The sequence below is a fragment of the Budorcas taxicolor genome, chromosome 18 (assembly GCF_023091745.1).
Source record: "Budorcas taxicolor isolate Tak-1 chromosome 18, Takin1.1, whole genome shotgun sequence".
NCBI classification, from domain to species: Eukaryota; Metazoa; Chordata; class Mammalia; order Artiodactyla; family Bovidae; genus Budorcas; species Budorcas taxicolor.
Window position 1 is genome coordinate 50,553,570 of NC_068927.1, and position 19,262 is coordinate 50,572,831.

The 19,262-nt window shown below is 42.9% G+C and overlaps 1 protein-coding gene across 1 annotated transcript; it reads left to right on the forward strand.

Annotated features, from left to right (window-relative positions):
* Positions 1–8,854: 8,854 nt before the first annotated feature.
* Positions 8,855–18,238, forward strand: LEUTX (leucine twenty homeobox). The gene is made up of 4 exons (XM_052656783.1): positions 8,855–8,882; positions 16,888–17,039; positions 17,759–17,842; positions 18,032–18,238. Exons 1-4 carry the CDS (start codon positions 8,855–8,857, stop codon positions 18,236–18,238), a joined length of 471 nt encoding a protein of 156 aa, XP_052512743.1.
* The last annotated feature ends 1,024 nt before the right edge of the window (positions 18,239–19,262 follow it).

Below are 19,262 nucleotides of genomic sequence, written 5' to 3' on the forward strand. Positions count from 1 at the left end.
TTGATGTAAATAACATGAATAATATGAGTAACAACAAGTTACTTAAGATTTCTTTCCTTCTACTAACTCTGGGGTTCTCCAATTCTTCCTTTTCTAGTTGCTTTAGGTGTAGAGTTACGTTATTTATTTGACTTTTTTCTTGTTTCTTGTGGTATGCCTGTAGTGCTATGAACTTTCCTCTTAGCACTGCTTTTATAGTGTCCCACAGGTTTTGCGTTGTTGTGTTTTCATTTTCATTAGTTTCTATGCATATTTTGATTTCTTTTTTGATTTCTTCTGTGATTTGTTGGTTATTCAGAAGTGTGTTGTTCAACCTCCATATGTTGGAATTTTTAATAGTTTTTCTCCTGTAATTGAGATCTAATCTTAATGCATTATGGTCAGAAAAGACGCTTGGAATGATTTCGATTTTTTAAAATTTATCAAGGTTAGATTTATGGCCCAGGATGTGATCTATCCTGGAGAAGTTTCCATGAGCACTTGAGAAAAAGGTGAAATTCATTGTTTTGGGGTGAAATGTCCTATAGATATCAATTAGGTCTAACTGGTCTAATGTATCATTTAAAGTTTGCGTTTTAAATACATTTGAATCAGTTCTGATGAGATGGATGAAACTGGAGCCGGTTACACAGCGTGAAGTAAGCCAGAAAGAAAAACACCAATACAGTATACTAACACATATATATGGAATTTAGAAAGATGGCAATGATGACCCTGTATGCAGGACAACAAAAAAGACACAGATGTGTATAGCGGACTTATGGATTCAGAGGGAGAGGGAGAGGGTGGGATGATTTGGGAGAATGGCATTGAAACATGTATACTATCATGTAAGAGTCAAATCGCCAGTCTATGTCCGATGTAGGATACAGCATGCTTGGGGCTGGTGCACGGGGATGATCCAGAGGGATGTTGTGGGGAGGGAGGTGGGAGGGGGGTTCATGTTTGGAATCGCATGTACACCCGTGGTGGATTCATGTCAATGTATGGCAAAACCAATACAGTATTGTAAAGTAAAGTAAAGTAAAAATAAAAATTAAAAAAAAAGAAAAAAAAGAAAAGAACATGCCCTAATATTGGAGATAAGGAAAAGTAAAAACAAAACAAAAAACAAGTTATTTAAGTTTTAAGGCAGGGGTCCTCCACCCCCAGGCCAAGGACTGGTACCAGGCCACAGCCACTCCCTATCTCTCACATTACCACCTGAACTCCATGCCTTGTCAAATCAGTGACAGCGTAATAAATGTAGTGTGCTTGAATCAACCCAAACCATCCCACTCCTCCCCGCCCACCATCTGTAGAAAAACAGTCTTTCACAAAACTGGTTCCTGGTGCCAAAAATGTTGGGGACTGCTGCTTTAGGGTCTTCATCTGTAAAGCCTAAATATCAGTAAACCTGCAGGACATAGTTTCTATGAAGATTAAAGGAAATATATGAGATCACCTTAAAATTGTGTGTGGCACAAAGAAAGTATTCAATTGATGTTAACTCTTATCCTGAAACTGTGAGAGTGTTGTCTTCTCTAGTAAATAAAATAATCGTGGGATGCTGGTTTCAGAGCTTTGAGTCATTTAAAACAGTTAGATTTTACAAATTTAATTTGTGCAAGTATATTTGTATGAAAAGATCTCCTGGTATGCCTGCTAGATTTTTAATAAAGGGAGTGTTTATATATATATATACATATATATATGTATGCATGTATGTATGTATGTATTTTAGATGCAAGCATTCTTAAAGCTTTAAATTGTGTTATCAACCTCTACATGGATTAACTTTTCTAAGTGGATTAACTTTTCCAGGCAAGGAGATCAAATCAGTCAGTCTTATAGGAAATCAATCCTGAATATTCATTGGAAGGACTGATGCTGAAGGTGAAACTCCAATACTTTGGTCACGTGATGCAAAGAGCCGACTCATTGGAAAAGACCCTGAAGGTGAGAAAGACTGAAGGTGGGAGGAGAAGGGGACTGACAGAGGATGAGATGGTTGGATGGCATCATCAGCTCAATGGACATGAGTTTGAGCAAGCTCTGGGAGATGGTGAAGGACAGGGAAGCCTGGCGTGCTGCAGTCCATGGGGTTGCAAAGAGTCAGACACTACTGAGCAACTGAAGAACAGCAAGAGTGAGGACACATTCTTTCATCCAGATAAAAACAGAGCTGATTAGATTCAGTCTTACTTGCTTTGAGAGGTGATTGATACACTTAATCTCCAGGACAGGGATCAAGACCATCCCCATGGAAAAGAAATGCAAAAAAGCAAAATGGCTGTCTGGGGAGGCCTTACAAATAGCTAAGAAAAGAAGAGAAGCGAAAAGCAAAGGAGAAAAGGAAAGATATAAGCATCTGAATGCAGAGTTCTAAAGAATAGCAAGAAGAGATAAGAAAGCCTTCTTCAGTGATCAGTGCAAAGAAATAGAGGAAAAGAACAGAATGGGAAAGACTAGAGATCTCTTCAAGAAAATTAGAGATACCAAGGAAACATTTCATGCAAAGATGGGCTCGATAAAGGACAGAAATGGTATGGACCTAACAGAAGCAGATAAAGAGGAGGTGGCAAGAATACACAGAAGAACTGCACAAAAAAGATCCTCACGACCCAGATAATCATGATGGTGAGATCACTCATCTAGAGCCAGACATCCTGGAATGTGAAGTCAAATGGGCCTTAGAAAGCATCACTACAAACAAAGCTAGTGCAGGTGATGGAATTCCAGGTGAGCTATTTCAAATACTGAAAGATGATACTGTGAAAGTGCTGCACTCAATATGCCAGCAAATTTGGAAAACTCAGCAGTGGCCACAGGACTGGAAAAGGTCAGTTTTCATTCCAATCCCAAAGAAAGGCAATGCCAAAGAATGCTCAAACTACCACACAATTGCACTCATCTCACACGCTAGTAAAGTAATGTTCAAAATTCTCCAAGCCAGGCTTCAGCAATACGTGAACCGTGAACTTCCAGATGTTCAAGCTGGTTTTAGAAAAGGCAGAGGAACCAGAGATCAAATTGGCAACATCTGCTGGATCATGGAAAAAGCAAGAGAGTTCCAGAAAAACATCTATTTCTGCCTTATTGACTATGCCAAAGCCTTTGACTGTGTGGATCACAATAAACTGTGGACAATTCTTCAAGAGATGGGAATACCAGACCACCTGACCTGCCTCTTGAGAAATCTGTATGCAGGTCAGGAAGCAACAGTTAGAACTGGACATGGAACAACAGACTGGTTCCAAACAGGAAAAGGAGTACGTCAAGGCTGTATATTGTCACCCTGCTTATTTAACTTCTATGCAGAGTACATAATGAGAAACGCTGGACTGGAAGAAACACAAGCTGGAATCAAGATTGCCAGGAGAAATATCAATAACCTCAGATATGAGATGACACCACCCTTATGGCAGAAAGTGAAGAGGAACTAAAAAGCCTCTTGATGAAAGTGAAAGAGGAGAGTGAAAAAGTTGGCTTAAAGCTCAACATTCAGAAAACGAAGATCATAGCATCCGGTCCCATCACTTCATGGGAAATAGATGGGGAAACAGTGGAAACAGTGTCAGATTTTATTTTTTTAGGCTCCAAAATCACTGTAGATGGTGATTGCAGCCATGAAATTAAAAGACGCTTACTCCTTGGAAGAAAAGTTATGACCAACCTAGACAGCATATTCAAAAGCAGAGATATTACTTTGCCAACATAGGTCCATCTAGTCAAGGCTATGGTTTTTCCAGTGGTCATGTATGGATGTGAGAGTTGGACTGTGAAGAAAGCTGAGCACCGAAGAATTGATGCTTTCAAGCTGTGGTGTTGGAGAAGACTCTTGAGAGGCTCTTGGACTGCAAGGAGATCCAACCAGTCCATTCTGAAGGAGATCAGCCCTGGGATTTCTTTGGAGGGAATGATGCTGAAGCTGAAACTCCAGTACTTTGGCCACCTCATGCGAAGAGTTGACTCATTGGAAAAGACCTGGGATGCTGGGAGGGATTGGGGGCAGGAGGAGAAGGGGATGACAGAGGATGAGATGGCTGGATGGCATCACTGACTTGATGGACTTGCGTCTGAGTGAACTCCGGGAGTTGGTGATGAACAGGGAGGCCTGGTGTGCTGCGATTCATGGGGTTGCAAAGAGTCTGACATGACTGAGCGACTGAACTGAACTGAACTGAAGGTGCTTATCAAATATCCCTTTGGCAAGCACCAAGTTGCACTTTTAATACCTTCCACAAGATTTCTAGGTGTTCAACTCTGCTCTTGCTTAAGAATTGGCAACTAATACATAACTCATATTTACATTTCCCCCAATTGTCCAAAAACATGTCTTTTATAGCAAATTTTAGGCCCAGGATCCAATCAGATTCTGTGCATTCCACTGGGTTCCTGTGTCCCTTTAGCCTCTTTTTGTTGTTGTTTTTCACTTGCTCAGGCATGTCTAACTCTTCGCAGCCCCATAGTGGCATTGCAGGCTTCCCTGTTCTTCACCATCTCCTGAAGTTGGCTCAGACTCATGACCATCATGTCGGTGATGCCATCCAACCATCTCATCCTCTGTCGTCCCCTTCTCCTCTTACCCTCAGTCTTTCCTAGCATCAGGGTCTTTTCCAATGAGTTGGCTCTTCTCATGAGGTGACCAAAGTATTGGAGCTTCAGCTTCAGCATCAGTCCTTCCAATGAACACCCAGGACTGATCTCCTTTAGGATAGACTGGTTGTATCTCCTTGCAGTCTAAGAGACTCTCAAGAGTCTTCTCCAACACCACAATTCAAAAGCATCAATTCTCTGGCACTCAACTTTCAGGAAAGCACCTGCCGGAGCTGCAGGAAACCCGAATTCAGTCTGGGTTGGGAAGCTCCCCTGGAGAAGGAAATGGCAACCCACTCCAGTATTCTTGCTTGGAGAATCCCATGGACAGAGGAGCCTGGCAGGCTACAGTTCATGGGATTGCAAGAGTCAGACACGACTTGGTGCTATCTTTCCTTTTTCTTTATGATCCAGTTCTCACATCCATACACTGGAAAAACCATAGCTTTGACTTGATGGACCTTTGTCAGCAAAGTGATGGTTCTGCTTTTTAGTATGCTTTCTAGGTTTATCATAGCTTTTCTTCAAAGGAGCAAGTGTCTTTTAATTTCATGGCTGCAGTCATCATCTGCAATGATTTTGGAGTCCAGGAAAATAAAGTCTGTCACTGTTTCCATTGTTTCTCCATCTCTTCGCCGTGAAGTGATGGGATCCAATACCAAGATCTTAGTTTTTTGAATGTGGAGTTTTAAGTCAGCTTTTTAAAAAACTCTTCTCTTTCACCTTCATCAAGAGGCTCTTTAGTTCCTCTTTGCTTTCTGCCTTTAGGATGGTGTCATCTGCATATCTGAAGTTATTGATATTTAGCCTCTTTCAGTCGAGAACACTCTTCTGCCTCATTGTACCATTTTTGTTAAGTTTCCAGGAGTGTTCTATCAGTAAGGGCTTGTGTACCCATGGGCAAGAAAGACAAACTCTGTTGGGGGGTGTCTGTAGCAAAGTAAGGGTTTATGCAGGGCATCCAAGGCAGGGATGACAAGCCCTTACATTTGCTCCAACCTGGTCTTTGAGTTAGGGGGCTTTATAAACGGGAAGAATGCAGAGACAGGGATTAATCGTCATCTTGTGACATTCCTGAATGTAATTTCAGGAATCAGGATGTGTCTGGTTATGATTCTCTGGCCATGTGGTCCATAGCTCTGGGGTTTCTTAGCTCATTTTGCTCTGGAGAAACAACCTGCATATGTACATTAATAATTATATCTGTAACAGCAATGTTAGTACATTAAAGATGATATCGAAAACATCAGTTACAGCCATCTGACTCTGGTGGAGAAGTGTTCAGTTAGCACAGGATTGTGATCCAAGGGGACAAGAAAGAAGTTTTGAATAGAGAGATTAATCAGAAACTTGGTAAGGAGACTTGGTTTTAGAGGAATTCGGTTTCAATCCCCGCTCCTGTTCTAACTTCCCCTGAATCTTTGAGGAAACAAGGCAACACTTGCTTTAGCTAATTCTTGCTGAACCAGATCATCGTCCTGCCTCAATCCGAGGAATTGACCCTGCTTTGGGATCTTCCATGTTCCAAGTACTGGATCTGAATCTTTCATGGTTTAAGGTTTTTAGTCCCTTGGTCCACAGACCCAGTTATGAGTAAGTGGAAGAGGGACGACTGGAAAGTTAATAAGTTTCGGGAAGCAGATCTCATTCCCTGAGGAAAGAAGGAGAAGAATCCTGAAGAACAGGCTGGCCTGGGCACTTCTGGGGAGACTTGTTTTAAGACTGATAGGCAGTTGTCTGATTTTATCTAAGTAGGTCTAACTTTGTAATCTGGCCATTAAGATATAAAACACGTACGACTACTGCACATACATGTCCTTTTTCTGCTAAAATCTAAAGCAATTATCTAGTACTATTCATGATACAAAATCTAGTGGTTTATTCTGAGAGGCTGTAGCTTAAGCTCTATCATTTGTTACTACTGTTTTTGTGTATTTTATGCACTTTTGGCTGTGCTGGGCCTTCACTGTGGCTCTTGGGCTTTCTCTAGTTGCAGTGAGTGAGGGCTGCTCTCTCGTTGCAGAGCTTGGCTGGAGAGCGCAGGCTCAGTAGTGTGGCACCCAGGCTTAGTTGCCCCATGGCATGTGGAATCTTCCAGGACCAGGGATCGAACCCGAGTCCCTTACATTGGCAGGCGGATTCCCACTGAGCCACCAGGGAAGTCCTCCTGTTACTACTCTTCTTAAATAAGAGAAAGATTTCATTGTTACCTTGAGACTCTAATGCTGTAGTTGGGCAGCTGCTGGCAGATATTGTTTTGAGAATTGATGGCAGTATCCTTGATCCTGATACACTTCAGAAAATTCACGTTAACAGTAATACAGGCATTTGTCTGAAACCATGTCCACAAGGGCTGTCCAGCTTTGTTTTGATTTCTAAATGTATTTTTTCCTTAATGGTTAAAGCAGATGTACAGTGTATAAGCCAGAATGACTTCCCCATACCTCAATATGTGAACATTTCTTCTGACATTTCCTGTTTTGATTACAGATCTTTTGCTAGGTCAAAATATTTGCCCCTTGGTGCCAGGGTGGTTGGTCCATCATGTGCTGTGGTGCTAAGCCTACTTTTTGTTTATGTATTTTTTTTGCCTAGCTATCTACACTGGGAGAAAACTGATCAGACATAGTGAACAAACTCAGAGGCATTTTAATGAGGAAACATTTTATAGGCTGTACATTTCATCAATTATACCAATTTATCACAGAAACATTGTATTAATATGCTGCTTTTAGCATCGACTTAAAACAGGCAGTGACGTGTTATGAGTAGCTACACTCTTACAACTTCACTGGACAGTTTTCTTTTCATCTTAAATATTGGAGGTAACAGAATGGTTGGAAGTAAAAAAAATAATAATAATTTTCAGTGTTGTAGGAAGAGAGACAACTTGTGAACACTTCAGTCACATGAACTGGATGGGTCACACAAGCCTGGCTCCGATTCTTGGATTAGCCACCTATCACTGCTGTGGTCTTATCCTGATGTGGGTGTCTTTTGGCATCAGCAGGCCTTTCTATAGGCCAGTCCAACACAGAGCCCTTTCTTGAGTGGGAAATAATAAACTCAGCAGTCAGTTCCCTTCAGTTTTGTTGCAGATGTGCTTTTTAAGAGTACCTGATGAAGGCCCTTTTATGTAGTTTCAGACAGTCCTTTACGTGCTGCCTTCTCAAGTATACACAGTCTCCCATTTGAAGTTTTTAGGGCATCTGATCATCCAAAGATAGACTGGTGTGATCAGCTTCAGAAGTAAACTTAAAGTGTCCTTCAATAATTCAGTTAAACTTTACACAATAATGTAACATAACCATAAGGAAGTATCTTTGGAGGTGAGTCTTGGGCAGTAAATACAGATCTCAATCAACAAAACTAGGATTTAATATCTACTGAAACATAATCTTTTTTCTGAGCATCAGTGTGTGTTTGCAGCCAAGTGAAAGCTTATTGAAGGGTGCCAACCACAGGGGTGTGAGACAAGTCTCAGATCCCTTCTGACCTGGTGTTTGAGTTAGGTTTTGTTGTTGTTGCTCTAAGAGGAAGCACAAACTGAAATTGTATGGCTCAGGGAGTCCCTGTCCTGACACCTACTGGTAGGTGGGGCTGGGAAACAAGGCTGCTGGCCAGGGCGTCCCAAGGGTCCTGGTGTTAGTGCTGGCCCATTGGCAGGCATAGCCAGGTTCTGGTATGAATGACTGTGGGACCAGGGTCCCAGAGCTGGTGTTGTCCTGCTGTTGTATGGGGCTGGATTCTGGGGCAGGTGGCTCAGGAGCCCCAGGTTGCTTGAGGCTGGTACCAGCCAGCGGGTGGGTGATCCAGGTCCCAGCCTGTCTGGCAGTGGGTTGAGGTGGTCCTGGGGCTGATCCCCACACACTGGGGAATGAGGCAGTGTCTTAGGGCCATTGCTGAACCACTGGTGGGTGGAGCCAGGTCTAGGGGTTTCTGGCAGAGGGCTTGGGGTTTCCAGAACTGGTGTCAGCCCACTGGTGGGTAGAGATGTGTCCTAGGACCTTTGTTGCAGGGTCCTGGGAGTCCTGGAGTTGGTGTCACCCACTGGTGGACTAGCTGTCAGGCCCCAGGAGTCCCAGAGCTAATACCAGCCCACTGGTGGGTCCTGGACCCTCTGGTTGGTGGGGCCAGGTCCCTGGGGAGTCCGCTGATTGATACTGGGTATCCCGGGACTGGGGCCAGCTAACTGATGGGTGGGTCCAGGTCCTGTGCTAATCGGCTAGAGGGAAGATTCCAGAAGGACACACACCAGCAGCAGTATCCTTGTAGAATGAGCTCCTCAGAAGGGCTGCTGGCAGGTGAGTCCCAGTCTCTCCTGCCCCTCAAGGAGGCTCTCCCGGATCTATAGGTGCATCTGACTCAGGTTCCTTTCAAACAACTGCTCCTGCCCTGGGCCTCAGAGCATCAGGGATTCCGTGTGCATCCTTTCAGTCGAGTCTGTTTCCTACACCCACTGACTCTCCCAAAGTAAGTCCCACTGGCCTTCTTCTGGGAGTTGGTCTTCCTGATGTAGAACCTCTAGGTTGGGGAGTTCAGAATCCTCACTCCTCCGGGTGAATCTCTGCAGTTGTAATCATCCTCTTGTTCGTGGGTTGCCTACCTAAAGTAGGTCTTGACTGCATCTCTGCTTATCTTGTCGTGGTTTCTTTTTTATACCTTTGTATCTTCAGTTGTAGAAGATCTTTTCTGTTAGTTTTTGGGTCATTCTCATGGACAGTTGCTTTGTAAATAGTTGTAGCTTTTGTGTGTTCATGAGAGGAGGTGAGCTCAGGGTCTTCCTACTTTGCCATTTTGGCCACACAGCCAAGTTTTTTTTTTTTTTTTTTTTTTTAATATACCACAACTGACTCAAGAAAAAAATATAATAATATAAACAGAACTATACAAGTAAAGAGATTGACTCAGTAACCTCCCTACTAGAACCCCCCTAGATGAGATGGCTTCACTGCTGAATTATGCAATACATTGTATGAAGCCAACATTACTCTGATACCAAAGGCAGACAAAGATATCACAAGAAAGGAATGTTACAGATCAATATCCATATGTATTTTTCTACATGCCTGGGAAAGAGGAAATGTGACTGGTGAATATCTAGCTATCCTCTCCCACAGTGACTCATCTGTGATTTTTACAGGTTTGCAAATGACCCCTTCTAAACTAAATTCTCTCCAAATTATGGAAAATACACAATTTCAGAAAATGTTAAAATTAAATTATACCCATTGTATAACGTTATTGAATATTGCTAATATTTCTGTGCTCTACAATGACCTAAATGAAAATGGTTCTTCAAGAGAAAAAACTGCCATCAAATTTGGATGCTGAACATATTTCTAACAGATACAGAGTTGACCTGAGGCTTTATAGTTCATCTAGAAAGTCATGAGCAGGTTTCAATACATACGAAAAGACTACCCTGGGATTACAAGAACAGTGGTCCTCTAAGTGTGCTTTCCAGATCAATAAATCAGCTCATCTGGGAATTTATTAAAATGTGTATTTATGGGTCCCAATCTGTATCTACATATATAGTGATATATTGAATTCTGGAGGCAGGACCCAGCTTTATATGTTTTTATAAACCTTCAAGGTGACTCTCTTGTATCCTAAAGTTTGAGAACTACTGGCTGACAAAGATCTCTCTTCTGGTGGAAAAAAAAAAGTCAAAACCTTGCAAACTCAAGAGAATGAGAAGAGAAGACATACAAACTGGGAGAAAATAATTGCAGAACACATATCTGGTAAGACTCTTGTCAAAACAAGGAATTCTTAAATACACAACAAGAAGAACAAATCAATTTAAAAATGGGCCAAAGAGCTGAAGGAGCTTCTCTGGTGGCCCAGTGGTAAAGAACCTGCCTGCCTATGCAGGGTTCAATACCTGGGTCAGGAAGATCCCCTGGAGAAGGAAATGGCAACCCACTCTAGTCTTCTTGCTGGGAGAATCCCAAGAACAGTGAAGCCTGGCAGGCTACAGTCCATGGGGTCTGAAAAGTCAACTTAGTGACTGAGCAACAGCGAAGATCCGAACAGATACCTTAACAAAGAAGATATACAGATGGCAAATAAGTATATATGCTGCTTAACATCAGACATCATTAGAGAACTGTAACTTACAACAACAGGATAACACCACAAACCCTTTAGTGTGTCTAAAGCTAAACACAGACAACACCAAACAGTGAGGCAGGTATGGAGGGGCAGGGACTCTCCTTCTGTGCTCGTGAGGGTGCAAGATGGTACAGCTACTTTGGAAGACAGTGTGATGCTTTCTTACAAAACCAAACGTATTCTCACTGTGTTTACTGCCAGCTGTGCTCCTATATGTGTTTACCCAAAGCGGTTGAAAACTTATGTCCATTGAAAAACTTGCATGTAAATATTTATAGCAGCATTATTCATAATTGCCAGAAATTGAAAGAAATCAAGGTGTTTCTGTGTAGGTAAATGGGTAAATAAACTCTGATACATTCAGACAATGGGATATTATTCAGCACTAAAAACTGTGACCTATGAAGACATGGAAGAATCTTAAAGGTGTGTTACTAAGTGAAAGAACCCAATCTGAAAAGGCTACATACTATATGATTCTGACATAGGACATTCAGTAAAGGGTACAACTGTGAGGATGGTAAGACGATCAGAGGTTCCCAGGGTGCACGAGATGAGTAGGTGAGGCACAGAAGATTTTTAGGTCAGTGAAAACCTCCTGCGTAATATTTTAAGGATGAACGTATGTTAGTACACATGTCTCTAGACCCACAGGATGTATAACCCCAAGAGTGAACCCTCAGGTAAACTGTGGATTTTGGATGATTCTGATGTGTCAGTGTAACTTTATCTGTTATAAAAACTGTACCACTCTGATGGGACGTGTGGATAATGGTGGGGGGTGCCATGTATGTGTGGCAGCAGAGGGCATATGGGAAGCCTCTTTATCTTACTCTCAGTTTTGCCTGGAACCTAGAACTGTTCTTTAAAAAAGTCTTTTAAAAAAGACATTAGGGTGAGAGCTGGTGAGATAAAATAGTTTGGTAACTTTCCTGGTGGTACAGAGGTTTAGAATCTGCTGCCAGTGCAGGGCACATAGTTCAGTCCCTGATAGAAGAATTAAGATCCCACATTCTTCAGGGCACCTAAGCCTGCACGCCACGACTAGAGAGCCTGCACGCTGCAGTGAAGGCCCAGTGCAGCAAAAAAGAAGAAAAAAGTCTGAAATTTAGTTAATATACCAATGTGAATTTCTTGGTTTTGGCAAATGTACCTGGGTATGTAAGACATTAACATTAAAGGGAGCTGGATGAATTGTTTGTGGAAACTCTCTAATTATCTTTGCCACTTTTCTGTAAATTTAAAATTATTCCATTATAGAAAGTTTATTCACACAAACCAAAAACCACTACAAACCCTAAGTGGATAGCTAGAGTTTAGCAGGCTCCAGTGGCCAGTTCAGCACAGTGCATAACAAACTCAGCAAGGTACATATGGTTTTTGAGAAAGTGTAATCTCCCAATCTGGGTCCTGGGAAAAAGTCCTCAGAAAATACAGAAATGTCTACATATGTTCACCAAAATACATGAGTAATGCCTCTTGCAGAGAAAAACACTGAGGAAGGATAAATGAAGGTGAGAGGAAAAAAACTGAACAAAGGGTCCAGGAAAGGGAAGCTAAGAGGCAAGAGAGCAGCATGATTTTTTAAAATTTAATTTGAGGATTTCCCTGGTGGTCCAGCGGAATCCCTGGCTTCCCTGGTGTCTCAGCTGGTAAAGAATCTGCCTGCAATATGGGAGACCAGAGTTCAATTGCTGGGTTGGGAAGATCCCCTGGAGAAGGGAATGGTTACCTACTCCAGTATTCTGGCCTGGAGAATTCATGGACTATATAGTCCATGGGGTTGCAAAGAGTAGGACACAACTGAGCAACTTTCACTGGTGGTCCATTGGTTAAGAATCCACCTTGCAATGCAGGGGACTCAGGTCCGATCTTGATCAGGAAACTAAGATCCCACATACTGTGGGGCAACTAAGCCCATGTGTCTCAACAAAAGAATCCATAAGATGCAACAAAGAGCCTGAAATGGCCAAAAACAAAAAAATCTTAAAAAACTCAATTTGTTAAGTTCGCTTGTTTAGAATTGTTCATGGACTTTCAGCTGTCCCGAATTTGAAAACTCCTTAACCTAAGTTACAAGGACCTCTGTGATTCAAGCTCTGCCAAGTTCTTCCCCCAAGTCAGCTGCCGTCTTGTGTGGGAAGGCTGGGAAGACCTGATGTTGGGGGGCTTTGACAGTCCATCTCCTCCATAAGCTGTCCCTTAGGCATTCATTCTTGCCCCCCAGTTCACACCGCGAGCTGCCCACCCACGAAACCCCTTCTTCACCTTTTGATTTCAGGTATCTTACCAACTTATTCTTTCTCCCAGCACCCTGTTTATTTATTTTATTCTGAGTGACAGTGTTGAACATTTTATCCCTGTCCTTCTTGACTTTGATTTCTTTTCCTCCACTATTTGAGGTCAAAAATGAAATCTGGACTCACACCGTTATCCCCAGGACCCTGGACAGCACCAGGCACAGACTAGGTTCTCATTAAGCCTGTTGAGTGGATGATGGGAGGGTGTGGCATTAGGGAGGGGTAGGGTGGGGGCATGATTTTGTTAAAATTTTGCTTAAATATTAGGCCTCTAAACCCAGCAGATATATAAGGCTACGGTTCAGAGTCAGGCAACACCTGGTTGAATCACTGTGCTTCTCAAGGATTTCTCATGGCAGGTAAGCTGGACGAAGGCAGTGCATGCTGAAGATGCTAGAGGTTGAGTAGTCGGGTTGTGGTAAACTGAGGTGAGAGGGGTGAGAGTTTGTGGTAGTCTCTGGACTTTGCCAACACTGGCTCATCAGTTTTGGGAACCATTGGGTTATACCAACAGGGAGCATTTGAAAAACATAGTGCTTACTGCATGACAGGTCAATAAATCGACAGACGATTTTCTTTTTGTTGTTTTTGGCTGTGCTGGGTCCTTGTTGCTGCTCGAGGGCTTTCTCTAGTTGTGGCGAGTGGAGGCTGCTCTTTGTTGTGGTGTCGGGGCTTCTCGTTGCTTCTCTTGTTGAAGAGCACAGGATCTAGGGGCTTTGAGGGATGTGGAATCTTCCCAGACCAGGGATCGAACCTGTATACCCTGCATTGGCAGACAGATTCCTATACCCAGGGAAGTCCACAGACAAGTTCTTGGGACAAGGAATATTGACTTTATTCAGAAAGCTGGCAGGCCAAGAGGATGGTGGGCTTGAGTCCCAAAGAATCTCCGTGTCTGAGTTACAATTCAGGCTTCTTCTAAAAGGGGAGGAAGTAATGTCAAACATTTCCTGGTTCCCATCAACCTCTGGAGGGAATGTGTTAATGACGTTACTGCAGTCATTCTCAGGTGAGCCTGGTTAAGATATTTTCTATATGGTATAGATATTTTAGCTTCATGATCATTACCTGGGAGGGTTCCCAGAGATGGGCTGTTATGTATAATTGAAGCTTATAGGCAACATTCCTTTAGTGATTAACACGTAGTAGAAAATTACATCACCAGTAATGTAAGTTTTTGTTTCTCCACCTCCTTTTGAACAAGTGGTACTGTCATACTTTTAAATGTCAGCCATTTGGTGGTGTTCCGAAAACAAACTTCAACTGAGTAAATGTTAAAGATTTTATTGGCTTTATTCAGTGATTCATGAATCAGGCAGGACCCAGTCTGGCATATCAAAAAGAGCTCAGAGGAGCTGTGTAAAATGAATGATTTGTATTGTACAGGCAGAAGGGAATAGGCACTAGGTTATACAAGGTGGAAAATCAGATTATTACAGGAACTAGGTTATACAAGGTGGAAAATCAGATTATTGCAGGGTTACTTCCCTTTACAGGATAGCAGGGGTCTATCAGGCAGTTACCTAACTAGTACTGATTGAGCAATTCCTGATTGATGGGCTTAAGATTCCATTTCTGGGAGAGCTGAAACTGCAAATTAAATCTGTTAGCAGTGTGGAGCATAAGTGACTCCATTTGGGGCCTTTTGTTTTTAATAGTGGGTACATGAAATTTGATCCAGTTCCATTTCTTTATTAACCAATGAAATTCAGACTCTTCAGCTTATTTTAAAGTCTGTTTTGCTTTTCTCTTTTGCTAATTTCCTACTTCTTTCCTTTGGCATTTTTCTAGTGTTTTTTTCCCCCCTTTGAGGCTTAGTAGAACATTTGTGTTGTATTCTGGACACCAATAATTTATTTCTTATATTGGTTGCAGATGTACATGTACGTGTACTCAGTCATGTCTTGACTCTGCGATTCCATGCACTGTAGCCCGCCAGGTTCCTCTGTCCACAGAATTTCCCAGGCAAGAATACTGCAGTGGGTTGCCATTTCCTCCTCCAGGAATCAGCTCTGCTTGCTTTCCAGGCCTGTTGTGTAGGACTCACCCTGGAAGTTCCCCTTGTCACCCTCTTGTGAGGATTCTCCTTTCTTCTACACGAATTCCCCCTTGTTTGTTACCACCACCCCCCAACCCCTGCACTGGGTGGCATGGGAGATCTCAGGTTTTGACCAGGGACTGAACCCATACCTCCGTGCATGGGAAGCTCAGATTCTTAACCACTGGACCAGGAGGGAAGGCCCCTCCCTCTTGTTATTCATTTTGTTGAGTTGAGCTATATCCTCAGGTAGCACACAAAACAAGTTGATTGACCCTATGAGTATCTGAATGTATCTTTATTCTGTTCTCACATGGAAGGATAAATTTGACTGCATAGAGAATTTTATCTTGAAAGTCATTTCCCTAAGGGTGTAATATTAAAGTCCCCAACTATTACTGTGTTGCTGTATAGTTCTCCCCTTATTTCTTTACTGTTTACTTTCTATATTTATGTCCTCCTAACTGAATGAACTCGGGAGATGGTGATGGACAGGGAGGCCTGGCGTGCTGCGATTCATGGGGTTGCAAAGACACAACTGACCGACTGAACTGAACTGATGCTGGGGGCAGAAATGCCTACAAACGTATCTTCTTGTTGGATTAACCCCTTTATCCTTCTGTAATGCCCTTTTCTGTCTTTTGCTACAGTCTTTTGTTTTAGAGTATATTTCTTCTGATACAAGTATTGCATTCTTTTCCTTCCCATTGGCACTGTTGTTGCTCACTCAGTCGTGTCCGACTCTTTGCAACCCCGTCAACTGCAGCGCACCAGGCTTCCCTGTCCTTCACCATCTCCCGGAGCCTGCTCAAACTCATGTCCACTGAGTCGGTGACATCACCCAACCATCTGTCATTCCCTTCTCCTCCTGCCTTCAGTCTTTTTCTCCATCAGATCTCTTCCAGTGAGTCAGCTCTTCTCATTAGGTGGCCAGAGTACTGGAGCTTCAGCAGCAGTCCTTCCAGTGAATATTCAGGGTTGATTTTCTTTAGCATTGACGCCTTGGCATGGTATATCTTTTTTGATCCTTTCACTTTCATCCTCTGTCTGCAGTTTTGAAGTGTATCTTTTATAGACAGCATATAAAAGCCATATATTAATAGAAGCTTTAAAAAGTCCATTTAGCCACCCAGGTTTTTTGATTGGAGAGTTTATTCCATTTACATTTAAAGTAATTATTGATAGAGTGTAATTGCCATTGCAAAAATTGTTTTCTGGCTTCTTTGGTAGTTCCTCCTCCTCTTTCTCTCTTACCTTGTGGTTTGATTGTTTTCTTTAGTGTTCTGTCTTTTCTCATTTCATCTTTTCTCATTTTCTTTAGGTATCTAATATAAGTGTTTTTTTTGTTGTTACCATGAAGTTCACATATATAATATCCTATATATTTTTAACCCCCCCATATTTTATATTTGTATGACACATTTTACATCTTTTTATCTCATGTATCTCTTGACAGGTTATTAATCTTGAATTGATTTTGCTATTGTGTCTTTTACTCTTCCTGCTTGCTTCGTATGTGACTTATCCACTTCTTTTATTATTGAATATATATATATATATATTTAAAAATATTTATTTGGCTCCATTGGGTCTTACTTGCAGCATGCAGGATCTTTTATTGCCATGCAAAGACTCTCTAGTAGTGGTGGACCAGCTCCAGAGCATGTGGGCTGAGGAGTGACATGGACTCATGGGTTCAGTTGCTTTGCAGCGTGTGGGGTCTTAGCTCCCCGACCAGGGCTCAAACCCATGTCCTCTGCATTGCAAGGCAGATTCTTAACCACTGGACCAATGGGCAACTCCCTTGGAAGCATTTTTTAGAAAAGATTTCCATCTATTCTCTTTTAACAGAAAAACGGAATTCAGCTCACCGATTCCGCACACGCTTTAATGGAGAACAGCTAGGAGCACTAAGAGATGTATTTGAAAGGACCAGGTACCCACATTGGTTCCTCATAAGAACACTTGCTTCAACCACTCATCTTGATGAGTCAGTTATAAAGGTATGTACCTGAGGTCTGTCTCTGTATAGCTAGATAGCACACCTAACCCAGAGTTTCACACACATTTAGTCATCATGTAATTCTCATTGCTTGAAAAATTGCTGTGTGCCAGGACAGATGTTAAGCATTTTATATATTTGTTCCAAATTTTTTTGAAGAAGAAGAGTCACAAAGAGGAATCATGTTCCAAGAATTATAAACAGTAGAGCCAGAATTTGAACCGAGGCCTTTCTGACTCCAGACCCACAGTGCTAGATGAGATCCTTTGGTGATGGATTTGGGTCTGTTCCTGTTTATTTCTAGATGCTCCTTAATCACAACATTCAGTTATCTATATACCTTGTGGCTAAGTTCCCTTAGAGTATTCAGGGCATAAGAATCGCTGGATAAATCCTGAAGGCACCCCAAGCTACACTCCCACTCCTTATTCGCAGGCTTCAGAATCCTCTCTGAGGACAAACCCACTTTCTAAATACACCTCCTGTTCTTGGCTGAAAGCAGTCTGTCCTGTCACGCCCGTTGCCAGCGCAATCCTATGCCCCCTTTGCCTCCTGGATTCCAGGGCCAGGAGAGAATAGAATTCTCCTCACTCAAATTAAACATGAAGACGTGTGAGAGTAACTTGCATATACCAGAAACAACCAATTTCTGGAGTATATGAGGATTCTCCTTTGGATGCTTCCCCCTCTTATTAACCTGCTCATCTCTTCCCTCTCCAGACTTGGTTTAAAAACCAACGTGTCAAAAGGAGGAGGGAGGAGAATCAGACTCGGCAAAATCTGTCACCAGGAGACCCATGCCAGGTTGTCTCAGTGGAGGAGGAAGAGATGCCCTTACCGGGCACTTCCGGAAGCACTCATCCCACGAGTCTCAGCCTTGCAGATGATTCTCATCACGAGCTACCTGAGCTTTCTTGTGCTCAGCAGTGTGAAGGGGCTGCTGCCACTCCTTGCCCTTCATCCTGCAATTTCCTGACTGTTCATCTCCACCAGATAAGTCTTGGAGACTCTGATCCTCCTTGGGCCTCCAGTCCTTATGACATGGATCAACTTATACAGTTATACGACTTACCTGGGGATGATGACCCCAGCAGTCTGGATCAGTACCTCTTCCCAGAGTGCTCCAGCTGGGGGACTGTGGCCGGCACTGATCACCATCGTGATGGTGAACACAGCTTCAATCCTGAGAATGTTCCGTGATCCACATATTTTTTTAATGGTTTTATTTACTTGTGTTTGGCTGTGCTGGGTCTCTGCTGCCGCGTGGGCTCTTCTCTGGTTGCAGGGGATGGACGCCGCTCTCAGGCTGTGGTCTCGGGGTTCTCGTTGTGGTGGCTTCTCTCGCTATGGAGCACAGGCTCCAGGTGTGCAGGTTCAGTAGTAGCGGCCCCCTTCTGTCCTCTAAGCACCTCCTCGACCAAATTTCAGTATAAAGGGCAGTCATCAGGTGTCTTTGGAGAAATAGCAGAAACTAGCTAGTTCTCTTAGTTTGTCCCAGTTGAGCTATCTCCATTAATACCATGTAAAAATACCTATTTTTCATGGGCCTCTTTGTCTTAAAAAAAAAAACAAACAATTAGGGACCTTCCTAGTGATCCAAGGGTTAGGACTCCACGCTTCCAATGTAGGGGACATGGGTTCAGTCCCTGGTTGGGGAACTAAGATCCCACATGCCACATGGCACAGCTGAAAAAATAAACACCCAAATAACAACCACCCGCCAAGAAAAGCATTTAAGAGTGTGACATTAGCAATAGATTGGATGAGGAGGTCCAGCACTTGTACCTGACAAAAAAACCCAATGATTTAATAATTATCCGCTGATGACAATAGCTCTAGGAGAGCTCTGGAGTTCAGTTACTACTCAGCAGGGTAGCAGGTACATGAAAGATGCTCAACACGGCTTATCATCTGGGAAATGCAAATCAAAACTGCAGTGAGGTATCACCTCACACCCAGTCAGCATGGCTGTCATCTGAAAGACCACAAGAAATGTTGGTGAGGACAGGGAGAAAAGGGGAGCCTTCAGACACAAGCAGGAGCACATCCCCATAGGAAATGGAAGCCTTTTACCTGGGTCATCACATAGCCCGCGGCCAAGACTGATCCCTCTGGCTGTGACCTCACACCAGAGCAAAGAAGAGCAGGCAGACCTTGTCCACTTTCACCAAGGAGTGCCAAGGAGCCCTGGGGCTGTCGGTGACACCGGAAGCTTTTGCCACTG

Coding starts and splice junctions, on each gene's coding strand:
- LEUTX (XM_052656783.1), top strand. CDS start 8,855: ATGAGCTCCTCAGAAGGGCTGCTGGCAG. Junction 8,883..16,887: donor CTCAGAAGGGCTGCTGGCAG/GTGAGTCCCAGT, acceptor CTCTTTTAACAG/AAAAACGGAATTCAGCTCAC. Junction 17,040..17,758: donor TTGATGAGTCAGTTATAAAG/GTATGTACCTGA, acceptor TTCCCTCTCCAG/ACTTGGTTTAAAAACCAACG.